The sequence below is a fragment of the Branchiostoma belcheri genome, unplaced genomic scaffold, assembly GCF_001625305.1.
Source record: "Branchiostoma belcheri isolate BF01 breed outbred unplaced genomic scaffold, Haploidv18h27 scaffold24, whole genome shotgun sequence".
In the NCBI taxonomy this organism is placed as follows: domain Eukaryota; kingdom Metazoa; phylum Chordata; class Leptocardii; order Amphioxiformes; family Branchiostomatidae; genus Branchiostoma; species Branchiostoma belcheri.
Window position 1 is genome coordinate 2,949,719 of NW_017803843.1, and position 12,829 is coordinate 2,962,547.

Consider the following 12,829-nt stretch of genomic DNA (forward strand, 5'->3'; position numbering starts at 1 on the left):
CCCTATAACCTCCTTGTATGAACATAGCAAATCAATTACATCCAATGGCTGGAAAATACATAAGAAGTGGTCAGGAGAGAAGGAAGAGACGTTATGGTACCAGGAAAAATGGGAAAAACCTCTAGCAAAAAATTGTTTTCATGTTCATGTTATGGTGTGCAGCAGTCTATAAGGAAACAGTTTTTTCTAATGTCAGCTGTCATCTACTATCTCAGTCCTGCATAGCCGACCACTTAGCTCAACTGTATCCTGATGTAACCTGACTCCTGCCTCTCTCACAGCTTAGCTCAGCTGCTAATGCCGATTTCACACCCCTTATATGTGCTGCAGGGAGTGATCCCCCTGGGAGACTGCACTATTCAGCCAGCAGAGGAGGCCGGGCAGCCTTTTGCCATACATATCAACCATGAGGACTTCAGTGTAAGTGGTTTACACCTTTTATTGATTTCTTCTAAGAAACCTTTAGATTATATACACACATTCAACACAATGGTTTCAAACACTTTAGAAATAGATTAATCTGATGTCTGACATTCTCTCTCCTTTCAAAGTGACTAAAGAAATTAAAGATAATGAATATTAATTTTTCTGTCATACACAACTTATAAAAGCCTACAGCCTCGATCCACTATGTCTGATGTGTAACAGTGGTATAGTCTTGTACATGTAGTTATTTGATAGAAAGTTTGGTCATGTCACCTACCAACTAAGTGGAGCTTTTACTGGAAACAGTAGCAACAGCTACATTTGGCAAAACCTTGGTCATGTGATCAACGCAATTATGTGGTTTATTGTTCATTATTGGACACCCAAAGCAACCTACAGGGGCAATATAATTCATAAATCCTAGACTTAAGTTGCACCAAGACATTATACACAGAGTGTATAATGTCCTTGGTTGCACGAATAATGATGTACTTATAAACACTTTGACAGGGAACAATGACATTGATTTGATTGTAAAGGTCATTGAGTAAGTCACAGCATACAATTACAAATGTACAAGAGTACCACGACCTCATACCTTCGCCAAATTATGTTATCCCTTCCGGTTGACGAATTATACAATTTTAATAATTGATTTCGCAAAGAAGAGCGTCATTTGCATGGATAACATCAGTTGATCATATTCTCCCCCAGTATTCATTTTCATCCTAGTTGTTACAGTTATTTATTCCATCTTTCAATGCAATGGCATCATTAAAAGTTCAAAATTCATTGTTTATATTTTGAACCAGCCTTGTGTTGACTTCATGGCTCCTATCATACCATCTTGGGCCATAATAGGATGCCTAGGCCTGTTTTTCTTCATTTATTTTTTTTTCGCCCACTCACTCCATTATTTTTCTTAAAAAAATCCGTTAACCAAGAAAGTATGGCCTTATCTTAACAAAATAGGCTATTTTAGCACTTCCTCATAAATTATGCAAATGAGGTCATAATGTGAATAAATCATCTTCATTCATGTTCACCTTCACTTTACTTCCAAATGCCGCAAGTATTAAATTCCCAGCAATTACAACTATGAAATTATAACAATTTCCCATTGATCATGCAAATTAGGTCTTAATTTACATAATCTATATCCTCATATGTTTTTCTCGTTCTCAATTACATGTCACAAGTGTTTCATAGTCTTATTATCGAACGAAGCAGATTCATAGAACTTCCTCATAATTATGCAGATTAGCTCCTGATTTGCATAATTGTCATCTGATTATGTCAAGCATCATTTCAGCTACCTACATACCAAAAATCACGACAATCCGTTAACCGGTTCTTGAGTTATCCACCTTCGGAGATTTTTCAAGAAATGCTCCTGCAGTTCCAGAACAAGCTGCTAGGGGGCCCAAACTCATGTCACTTCTTCCCTATCCCAAGAGCTATCTGCTATCCGAAATTCGTGACCCTAGCATGTCCAGATCGCAAGATATCAAAACCGGAAGTTCTGCTGCAGTACCAACAAAAGCTGCCAGGGGGCCCAGAATCTAATCATTTCTAGGTCTCATCAAGACCTACCCACACCAATTAATTGCATGCAAGTTTCATGACAATCCATATTTATATCAAGCTTCTTGAGTTATGCTGTTCACAGACAAACGGACAGACAGACGGACAAACACTACTGAAAACATAACCTTCTTGGCGAAAGTAACAAGTGTGCAGGAAAAACTCCAGCTTATGTTACAGTGGTAGTCTCAGACTTCAAGTGCAGAGTTATCCTGTGGTTTTCCGAACTCTTAAGGTACCCTATTATGCCAGTAAGACTTTGATCTGTTTGAGAGCTTTTGTTCTCCCATCAGGCTTTGTTTCCTCCACACAGTCTGTTAGGAGATTCTCCAGCTCCCTCTTCATGCCTCGCGGAGGTCCGTACAGCAGACCCCTGCCGTATTCACACGCTGTGTCCTTGGAGGAGGAGAGAGTCACACGACCTTGTCCTGACCTGTCTGTCTGCCAGCATCCCAAGATCCTCTGGCAGGCGAGTGCGTACATGACCTGGCTGTAGCGAGCAGCCTGCCGACAGCTAGTCTCTGGGCGCTCCAGCAGACTGCGAGCAAACCCTCTAAAGCAGGCCTCGTTACAGACACTGGCTTGTTTGCTGGTGGAGTTTTTGTCAAGGTTGTGTTTGTTGATGATCGTCATCGCGCCAAGGTTAGTGAGAAAAAGCTGTCCATCAGATGAGACAGAAAAGTTTTCAATATTCACATCCACAGACATCAGCAGCCAATCAGGGTCCTTGTTCTGAAAGTCATCCAGCATCTGTAAGAGCTGCAGTGATAGGTTGGCTCTGAGCTGCCATGGGCCTTTGACCTCCAGGTACATGGACAGTGGCTTCCCTGGTGTCTCCATGGCAACAAGGTTTCCGCATGCTCCCAGGAATGCTGGGACGGGGAGTTTTTTCCGTGGGATTGCCTTGAGCAGTGCTATGTGAGGACATGTGTGCAGGGCGGTGTACAGGTGGGCCTGCTCCAGCCGGTTCAGCTTCTTGTTCCCATTGTCATCAAAAGTTCTTTGCAGCATCTTAAGGAGTGGTTTGGACATGCAGCTGGTGGCTGGGAGGGACTTGTTGGGATGTAAGACATGGAGTGATTTCTTCAGATGTTCCACCTGTAACAACTCCTTCAGGTTCTGTTTCAGAAGCACCTCCCCTACATCGCACGTTGTCTCAGGCTCACAAACAAACTTCTCAAACGTCTCCAGGAGCTCCTCTGATGCACACCGGGTAACAGTCACGTTCACCTTGTCCCAGGTCCCAGCATAGGCCTTGACCTTCCCACTTGTGACCTCTGACCCTAGCTTTATCATACCATCTTCAAACTCCTCGCACAGGTTGTCTCCAAGACATGCTGGACATCTGTCATTACGTAATAAGGACTGAGGAATACCTTTGGGCTTTTTCTCTGGCACAGCTGATGTTGACTGGTTCAGACGTGGCTTTTCTTTTGTCTCCTCCTTGTGAAGCTGCTTCTCCTGCTGTTTGTGTGTTGGTTCATGTTGCTCTTTCACCTTCTGTTCCTTCTCCCCCCCAACAGCGTCCTGCACTTGTTTATTACCAGCCCCTAGTTGGCTGACACTGACCCAGGGTGACCCCTGCACCTGTACCAGGTAGATGTACAGCACGGCCAGACTGGCACTGACCAGTATAACCAGTGGCAGGCAACATTTTCTCAACATACGCTTCGGCAACATTTCTCTGCCTCGCCTCCTCTGTATCCGGCTTCACGAATGGTAGATTAAAGCTGTTAATCATTAACCAGATGTAAGCAAACTGTGTGCTCACAAAGGGCTGATGTCATGCATGTACCAAAGTTGCTGCTCTAAGATAAATATGTACTGAAGTATTGGTGCAAATATACACATACAGCACTTACATGGAGAGGCTAAGAGCTAGCATTTCCAAAATCTCACTGCTGAAAACTTGTTGGCTGGTGTATATTTACCCAAACAAACAACATGTAAATAAGTAATGGCAAGCAGTAAACTTCTGTGATTTGTTAATTTGCTCTCTTACAGTGGATGGGACAGCATGCTCTGTACTATTTACAGAGGTATCAATCTAGTTTTTACCTGGCTTTGTAATTGCGCCTGAGTAACCAGGTCATGTCTTGGACCATACAGTGATATCACATACAATTACATATCACAGGCACGTACATGTGGCCACTCCAGTATTTTTCATCTTTTTGCAGATTCATGTTGTCTTTTTTAGGCAAGAAGGAATGAAAATGTCGTCCTTATGTCGTCAGAAGACATTTTTGTTTGCTATGTACGGATGGCTTGTCTGCCAGGCAACTGAGGCAGGCTCCTTTCAACAAAAATGACAGCCGGTTGATTCTTTGGCTAGCAGTCTCTGGCTTTCTGACAAGTGGGGTCTATTCAGTAGTCAGAGGAGAGGGGGCAGTTATAATTTCAATTCATGACAAATTAAAGATCTTTGTCAGACAAGTTCTTATCCATGTCCAAGGCTGTAAGGCCACACCGATTAAATTTTATGGATGACATCCGCGCGCGCATTGATTTTCGCCCGATCTCAAAAAAAAAAATATCACGTCTTCTGAGGCTCTGGACTGGCTTTAGGCCTGGGTAGTGCATGGTGGTGATAACTCTGGTTGACGGCAGCCAGGCTACCGAAGCTCCAAGACTCAAGAACTCAGTACATACGTACAGTGTCGATTCATAAATTCCGCAAAAATCCAGCATGTGCCGGCTTATCGTATACGTCGCTATGTAATGCGCCAAATTCACAATACCAGCTTTGTATTCCTGTGGTTTAGTAGCATTTTTATTTTTGGCTGGATTTTTCTTTTTTTCGCCCGCACGCACTAGTTTGGGGGTCTTCAGAGGATGTCATCCATAAAATTAAATCGGTGTGGCCTAAACGTGAATTCAAAGAGATGGCAATGTCAGGGACCATCATTTTTACCTTATATTTCCCCAGCAAACTGTTGCCCTGGCAACTGACAGTGAACTTGACAGGGACAAGTGGGTGGAGTATTTTACAGAGCTCAGGCAGAGTGTGAGTAACCATTCAGCTTTTTTTTGTTGAATACTTAGTACTCATTGCAGGCAATCATGAAATAATATGTAATCAGAAAAAAAACACAGCACTGTAATGTTATATAAATATCTATTGTGATCACTCAATTGACTCAAAGAATATGGTCAAAGTAGTCTTGAGGCCACCATGTGGCTGCCGTGGCAAGGTTGTCTTGTCTTTACAGGTAGTCACTGCTGCAGGACTGACTGTAATTTAATTTCTGTCTGCCATGAAGGCCATGTCCTCCCCATCACAGAATTGCTGTGACCTGTTGTGCTGATATCTGTGACCTTTGACCTGTTGTCCTGACAGGACGTGGAAGAACGCCCAGCTGGGGGAGGCCATGATCCAGACTCTGGAGCAGCAGGGTCTGCAGATGGCTAAGGAGAAACAGGAGTACATCAGTGGGTGTTAACCTGATTTACATGCTGTTCATTGTTGCCTTTATTGTTTTCCTGGTGTCTTCCATAGGCTCCTTTGGTGTCCCCTGTAAGTAAGTAACAGTTGATAAGAGGGATCCACATCTGCATGCCATGTCTTGTCAATGAGAATTAACTTGAGTAATATGTATTTGACAAAAGGACGGCTTGGTATACCGTCCATGTGATTGTCCAGGAAAGAACGTCTACCAAAAAGAATTTGTTGATAATGCTGAGTGCCTTCTGATTTCTCCCCCTACAGACCAGATCCACACTCAGGTCCATGAACTATGCAGTGAACGGGAAGAGAAGGAGGTGAGAATGGCCAAACTTGTAAGGTCTGCATGTATTTTTCACTTGAAGTGTGATTTACTTTTTATTACTGCAATGTTATCTTATATTGTTGTTTGGTGTAATGTAGCCATCTGCTGATGTTACTCCAAGGGGCGGCTGAGAATACAGATATTGATTGGTAACAGTTATATGTACAAACAGCTGCCTTGGACTACTACTGGTAAATATAAAGATCTAACATATGATCATACTTATCTAAGATTGGTGAGTGGATGTTGACATGATTTATTGTTGTTTTCTTAAGGAGTTAGAGAGAATAACCAAGGAGCTGGAGGAAGAGAAGAAGAAGGTGGAGAAGGTCGCAGAACAGCTCAGCATGGAGCAGGAAAATGTCAGGACGTGAGTGAGAAGATTTAGAATCGTGGCTAGTCTTTCATATCTTCTTCTCTCTGCCTAATCCGTGCCCAATATGCATTTGGTGCCAGAAGGCAACTTCAGCAGAGAGAAGATTAAGCGAAGTTCCCTTACTGCACTTACTTGTCATCCTCAACATGGTTGCATTACCATCACAATCCTCTAGCAGCTTCCTCTTAAACTGCAGCTTCCTTCTGAACTGCAGACTTGAAGGTTGGCTATTTTATGGAGGAAACTTACCAATCCTATCAAGAAACTTTGCTCCCATGATAGTGGTACCCAGGATCATGAATGGAATATATAATGTTCACCAGTGCTTCTTCCTTCCCTCTCATCCAGAGAGCTGGACCAGACTGTGGAGGCTCTGAAGGCAATAGAAGAGGAGAAACAGTCTCTCCACACAACAGCTTCTGACCTCCAACACAGTCTACAGGTGAATTACAGGAACAGTTCTGTTTTCATTCAGGCTTTTCTATAGAGTGTTAAATCAACACCAGGATACAAAATCCCTCTTTTGCTACAAGTGCATAGTTCTGATTGTAAAGATTGACTGAATGTTGCTGATGATTATTTACCCTGCTGCCAATCCTTGAAGATTCCATATCTTGTCTGCTTTACAAATTGAAGACTCTGTGTCTTGTGTTTCTCCAGCTCCTGGCAGACGAGAAGGAGAAGATCCTGGCTGAGGTGGAGGAGAAGGAGAAGCTCACCCAGAAGTTAGCCGATGAAAACACTTCCTTAGCCAAGACAACCAACTCCTTCAAGGGCACTCTCAAGGACATTGAGGACAAGATGAGGAGTATTGAGCAGGAGAAGGAAGAAGCTGCGCAAAGGTCAAATCTTGGGTCCTGCCAAGGATCAGTCCTACTTTACTGCATGTCACTACCGATTGATTTGGTCACTTTACAATCATCACAGTTGGAGCTGTTACTGTGTGCAGAATAGCTTCATATGGCACACTTCTCCCATGTTCTTAATTGTTCTGTTATAACAATATGGGCTCTACAGGGAAGTGCAAAGATCCTTTAGCAGGAAACAAACTTCTCAATTGTCAACATTGAAGAACGTTTTGGAGAATGTACTGCAATGTAGTAGCTTTTCTGCTCCAGACGTGGCTCACTAGTTACACCTTAGCACCTGTGTTGCAGGTTGTTGGAGAAGGAGGAGTTGGCACGGCAGCTGGAGAGGGAGAAGGACTCGTACTCCGCACAGGCCCAGGAACTACAGTCTTCACTGGACGTCAGTATCATGCTGTTCCATAATACTGTGTACAACTTTTAGATAACGTGTTATGCTGATGAAGATTATCACTGGGTAAATGATATTCATACTGATATAGACAATTCAAATCTTCTATGAATTTTTGCGTGACAGATGCTTTGAGTGATGTCCATCACTCTTCTTCTGTATCATTAAATGAATTAAACTGACAGAACTAGTCAACATTTATATATGAGGAATACATGGAAAAGAGTGATGGATGTCACTCGAAATGTCAGGAAGTAGTCCAGTAGTAGATTGAAATATCTATGAGTATGATATGATATCTGATGAAAAATCTATAGCCTGTTAAGCTTATTCATATGCTTGCTTAATTGTTGTCTGTTGTTCTTCAGGACTTGAGTGCCCAAAAAGAGATGACAGAGTCAGAACTTAGGGTAAGTTTTTTCTGTGACCATTCTTTCATTTGTAGGCTGTAGGGCTATGTCCATTCAGTAGTGCAGATAAATGTCTGAATCTGAATGTAAAAAGCCACAGATGCCAATGATTCTCCTCTAATTGCTGCTGCTTTTTCTGCAGGAGGAGGTTGTGGCTCGGCTGAACACAGAGAAGCGGCTGCGGCAGGCGGAGGACGCCCTGGAGCGACTAGACTTGGCGCTGAGGGACCTCATCAGTGAACAGAAGGCCAGCAATGGCAACCGCAGCAGCCAGATGGTTGCTGACGTCGGCAGTCTCAAGAGTAGGCACAGCTTCTAACCTGTTATCTCATACTTTACTCAGGCCACGCCAATCACATTTGGTGGTTCTTGGATAGAAGTGCTGAAGTTGAAAATCAGCATGAAGAAACTGAGCAAGTGAATATGACGTTAGCCATAGCATATTTATATCAACCTCATGGTCAATTTTTACGGTAGAATGTCCAAGAACTAGGAAATGAATTTGTGTGGCCTGATCTATTGTACTTAGTCATGGTGTTCTGAAGCTGTCTGGCTGCCACGTTGTGACGTTGTGCACCATCCTGGTGTAAGTTGTTACTCATAAAAGTGGCTGAATGTTAAGTAGCCAGTGTTGTATATTTCTGTGTACTGTGCTGTTCTGTCACTTTTTGTCTTACATGATACCAACTGGAACTTCTTTCCTTGACACCTTCTGTTCCTTCTTCTCATCTCCCTCCTCACCCCTGACCTGCTATCCTGTCACCCCTGACCCACTTACCTTCAACCCTCACCTCTGTCCTACTGTCCTATAACCTCAGCGACCTTTCGGACCCTGGAGGCCCAGCAGGCTCTGGACCGTCTGGAGGTCACGGTGGCAGAGTGTGCCCTACAGTGCAATGACCTCATGAACCTGGAATGTCAATGTCAAATCATAGCCGACATTGCAACAATTCGACGTAAGTTCTTTTCTTCCTTCCTTCCTCTTCCTTCACGACAAACCTTCAGAAGCTTCTTAAATCTACACTGTCTCTGTTCTGGCCTAACAAATTCCATTTTGTTAAGAAAAGCTACATCATGTAGGGCCCCAACTGCAGGGCCCCATGAAAACCACCAAAGTGATGATATGCATTTGCCTGCCTACATGAAAAATAAATACAGAAAAAATGAAAGAAAGAATAGGATACTGCAGTAAACATTACTGCCATTTCTACCAGCAGTAAACAACATTTACCTCTAGATAAAACCCATTAACAGCGGGGGCTGTTTGAGGTGTGGCAAATCCTAGGTGACAATCATCCTGTCCAACCTCTGCTGGCAGAATAGAGGGGGTTTAGATGGATGATTGTTTGAATTGTTTTTTTTTAGGAGTTAGTTTAGACAGATGATTGTTTGTTGTTTGTTTCAGAATTTTTTGAGGAATGTGCCCAGGAGGCAAAGGTTGATGCAGACAAGCCGGTCATCATGAAGAACGCTTTACACGCTCGCAAGAACTATGTCCGCAAGGCCGCCACCATTCGCTTCAAGAGGACCAAGTCCACCAGCAGTGCCAGTGGTGAGCCAGATTCTGCAGGGTTATACAAATGTAGTCAGCTTGCTAAAGTTTCATGATTTGTCTGTTGTTGCTGCTGTGTTTGTGATGAGTAAGTGTTACCTTTTTGAAGAAGTACATATAATATAATTTTGAGGCCAATCCTTCCAGCAGGTTTCTTTCAAACTGCAGATTGCGAGCATGTCCGTCCTACGAAGGAAACTGAGCTGGCTTTGCAAGGTTTTCTTTCCAGTGTCATGAATATCATTTTTCTCAAACGATGATGATCATACAAATTTTTTTCCTCAAGGATTGAAGACTGCAAGAAAAGTCAAACCCACGGCTGAGGACAAAATCAACACAACATTCTAAGGACTGCAGACGGTTGGTAACCATGGCAACAGAGCACTTCCCCAGATTCATCCTTTTTTCTCTTTTTTTGGCTCAGGGAAGGGTCATTGTGGTGGTTCCTACTCATTCCATCTGTGCTGGCATTGCTTGTGTTGTCATGGTGATATGTTGTCATGGTGATATGTTGTCATGGTGATGAGATGTAATCTTGGCAATGCATTATGGGATTGTTAATCTTCCCAAGATGCACTACTTATGAAGCTTTCTTAATCATACCTAAAGAGTGCATGGCAGTTAACATTTAGTGGATAATCCAGTAATAAGTTGCATGATGCATGGAATGTTGTAACATGATTGAATATTTACCAGACCTCCTTGTACCTAAATGTGCATCATAACTAGAAATGGTGGCTTCGGTGTATATGCATAACAGCATCAGCTAAATTTTGTTAACCCTCTGATGTCAAGGCCTACCAGAACTAGATTTTGACATGACATCATGAGTGTTAAAATCTAGATTGTGTATGTTACATCATTGATAGAAATTAAAGAAACTAATGCTTCAGCATGCCATAATGGTTACATGTGAGTTACACTTACAGTGAAATGAGTAAGTGGTACCTTCAGCATGTTTTACATGTTTTTACTTGGAAATTTGCACAATGATGTTAAACCTGTTTTCCAGCCCCCTCCTCTCGTCAAAAGGGACTGTTCAGTCCCTGCTCCGCAAGGCGGACAGCCCGTATGGTGAACTCAGACCCCCAGCTGAGGCACAGCATGATTGGCACCTTGGCAGAAGTGGAGAGGGACCTGCAGGTCATGTATAAGGACCAAGTTTAACAATGCCTTCTAGCAGTAGAGTAGGGTACTGCAAGTACTGTAGAACAGCATGGAAAATTCTCATATCTTCAATTTCTGTACAGAACAAAGTAGTTAATAGGTATTTAGTTAAATTAAAAGTAAGACAAAACAATTATAATCAAGGAATTTCAGAAGAGAGCTTTTATGTTTGAAAGGTAAAAGCCACAAATATGTTGGGTATCTTTATGTGAATCTGAGAAAAAAACATCTGTGAGAAGGCACAAAGTGTTTTAGTGTCAATTTATGTTTTTTTTTGTGTTTTATATCTTTTTGACATGTATGTACACCTGGTGTTTTGTTTCTTAATACGGGAAGGTGCAAAATGCTAAACTAGGAAAACTTGCTGGTTTGTTTAATAGAAAGCAATCTGATACATGTTTAAACTATCATAGTGTGAGGGGAGACTGTGTAAGTAAATGTTTTAGGAAAATTTTCAGTAATGAATCTTTTCAGTAAAGAAGTATTAAGCTATATATTCATTAAGCTTTGTACAGCTGTGCCTGAAAATGCACTAGCAGGCAAGGCCAGTATGTTTCATCACACCAAATGTTGATTGAACCTCCTTGTCGTATGAAGTATCTACTTCCCGACAGGCACATTTTTACTTGGATTTCTTGTGCCTTGGAAGGCATTACAAACGCTGGGACTCATAGTGGTCTGTTGTTGTTCAAACTTTATTCTCTCACAGCAAAGAAAATGTAACCAAATTCATGGCTAGCCTGTGTTTACACAATCTCCCACTGGATGGGGTTAATAAACCCTCTCTGTTGGGCGGGCCGGTTGCTAGGAGTGCAATCTAGGCTTATTCATGACCATCTTTACTACAGCCTTCATCATGTTTGAATGACTAATCATTTAGGCTAAGTGACCTTACAAATATCAGCAAAAATGTGTATTCTGCTTTAACTGCCCTGATGTAGATGGCATTGACAGCCCTTTCTGTCCTATTGTCTGTTGCACTGTCAATCCTACTTATTCCTAATCTAAACAGGACAGCAAAAAGCCCCAGACCTTCCAATGTCAGTGTCAACTAGAACTAGGATTTTGTATCAAGATGTGCCAAGTCAGTCTCCCAAGCATTGCTGTGGGATCTTTCTGTGCAAACATAACTCTCTACTACAGTGTACAGTACACCAGTAACAAAGCACCAGTGTACACAGGCTCTCCCAGTGTTAAATGTTCAAACAGCCCAAAACACTGTAACATATACATGTAGGAATTTTAAGGCCACACCAATTCATTGGCCACACAATTTTGTCAACAAAAGACAGTTCTGAAAGCCAACAATTGAACTGGTGTGGCTTAAGCATGAAAGTTCTGAAACTGATGACATAAACATTAGAGCCTTATTCCCCCATCCGCCAAAAAGGAACCATGTAAGCTCCTTTATGTATATACTCGTATCAAGGCCAAGTTGTTTCAGTGGCAATTTCTATTGATGTGTACATTTCTTACAACAGAAATTTCAAGGTGATGATTGTATTTTAACGTGGGTGTACTCTATCAACATCTGATTAATGTGTACAGATTTCTTGTGCATTTTAACCAGAAACCGATCAGACAATTTTATACATTTTAGCTAGTGGCAAATTACTGTCTGTAAGTCCTGTTGAATGAATATAATCAAAATCATGTGAAACTTATGTGTGGTTGCTTTATTGGTGTGTTGACTTTCTTAAGTTGCTGAAGAGGACAAAGTACAAAAGAAGAGCAAAGCCTTTGTGATTGACCGTACAATTTATTTTTCCTTTGTAATTTGCACATCACCATGTGTAAATGGTGAGTTCTGGTGGTTATACAGGTACATCAGAAAACAATCCTCACTGTACATGGAAAGTAAGAAAATTGGAAATGTTGTGAATGTGGAATGCTGTAGACATTGCTTTTGCTCCATTAGATTGAAAACATGAGTATACTATATAGCTGCTCAGTTGATATGTTTTCAGCTGTCTGGATACCAGGACAACTTACTGACAAGGCACAAACAGCTTGGCAAATGTTTAAACATAATATTATAATCCATAGAAATCATAACAACAAACTGTACATCAACAACCAATCCGTGTATTTACAGGTCTAAAAATACATCAAAAATACATTTACAACTCTTGTTAACTAATACATACACATTTTCTTGCAAGAAATTTGCAGCATGTCACACCGGGCACAGTTCACAGTGATTAGGACTAAACCAACTTCCCCATAATTCTAGTCTTACGGTGGCTTTACAGTCCCATCTAAAAGTTTACTTATTCCTGCACTGTAT

General features: G+C 41.8%; 1 protein-coding gene across 2 annotated transcripts; it reads left to right on the forward strand.

Annotated features, from left to right (window-relative positions):
* Positions 1-321: 321 nt before the first annotated feature.
* LOC109471089 (pleckstrin homology domain-containing family D member 1-like) lies at positions 322-12,174 on the forward strand. Of its 2 annotated transcripts, none has more exons than XM_019770290.1 (13): positions 322-420; positions 4,940-5,017; positions 5,351-5,442; positions 5,720-5,772; positions 6,056-6,150; positions 6,505-6,598; positions 6,817-6,998; positions 7,314-7,404; positions 7,782-7,823; positions 7,966-8,125; positions 8,642-8,779; positions 9,229-9,375; positions 10,388-12,174. In XM_019770290.1, the coding sequence occupies exons 1-13, from the start codon at positions 407-409 to the stop codon at positions 10,540-10,542; spliced, it is 1,341 nt and encodes a 446-aa protein (XP_019625849.1). In that variant the 5' UTR covers positions 322-406; the 3' UTR covers positions 10,543-12,174. The 2 variants fall into 2 exon arrangements, with proteins under 2 accessions (XP_019625849.1, XP_019625848.1); XM_019770289.1 differs by lacking the exon at positions 322-420 and adding an exon at positions 3,618-4,469 and having other exon boundaries at positions 4,877-5,017.
* The last annotated feature ends 655 nt before the right edge of the window (positions 12,175-12,829 follow it).

Excerpts from the sequence above, each read along its gene's own strand:
- LOC109471089 (XM_019770289.1), top strand. The coding sequence starts at position 4,896 with ATGGCAATGTCAGGGACCATCATTTTTACCTTATATTTCCCCAGCAAA. Across the intron at positions 5,018-5,350 it reads TTACAGAGCTCAGGCAGAGT|GACGTGGAAGAACGCCCAGC; the intron begins GTGAGTAACCAT and ends TTGTCCTGACAG. Across the intron at positions 7,405-7,781 it reads AACTACAGTCTTCACTGGAC|GACTTGAGTGCCCAAAAAGA; the intron begins GTCAGTATCATG and ends GTTGTTCTTCAG.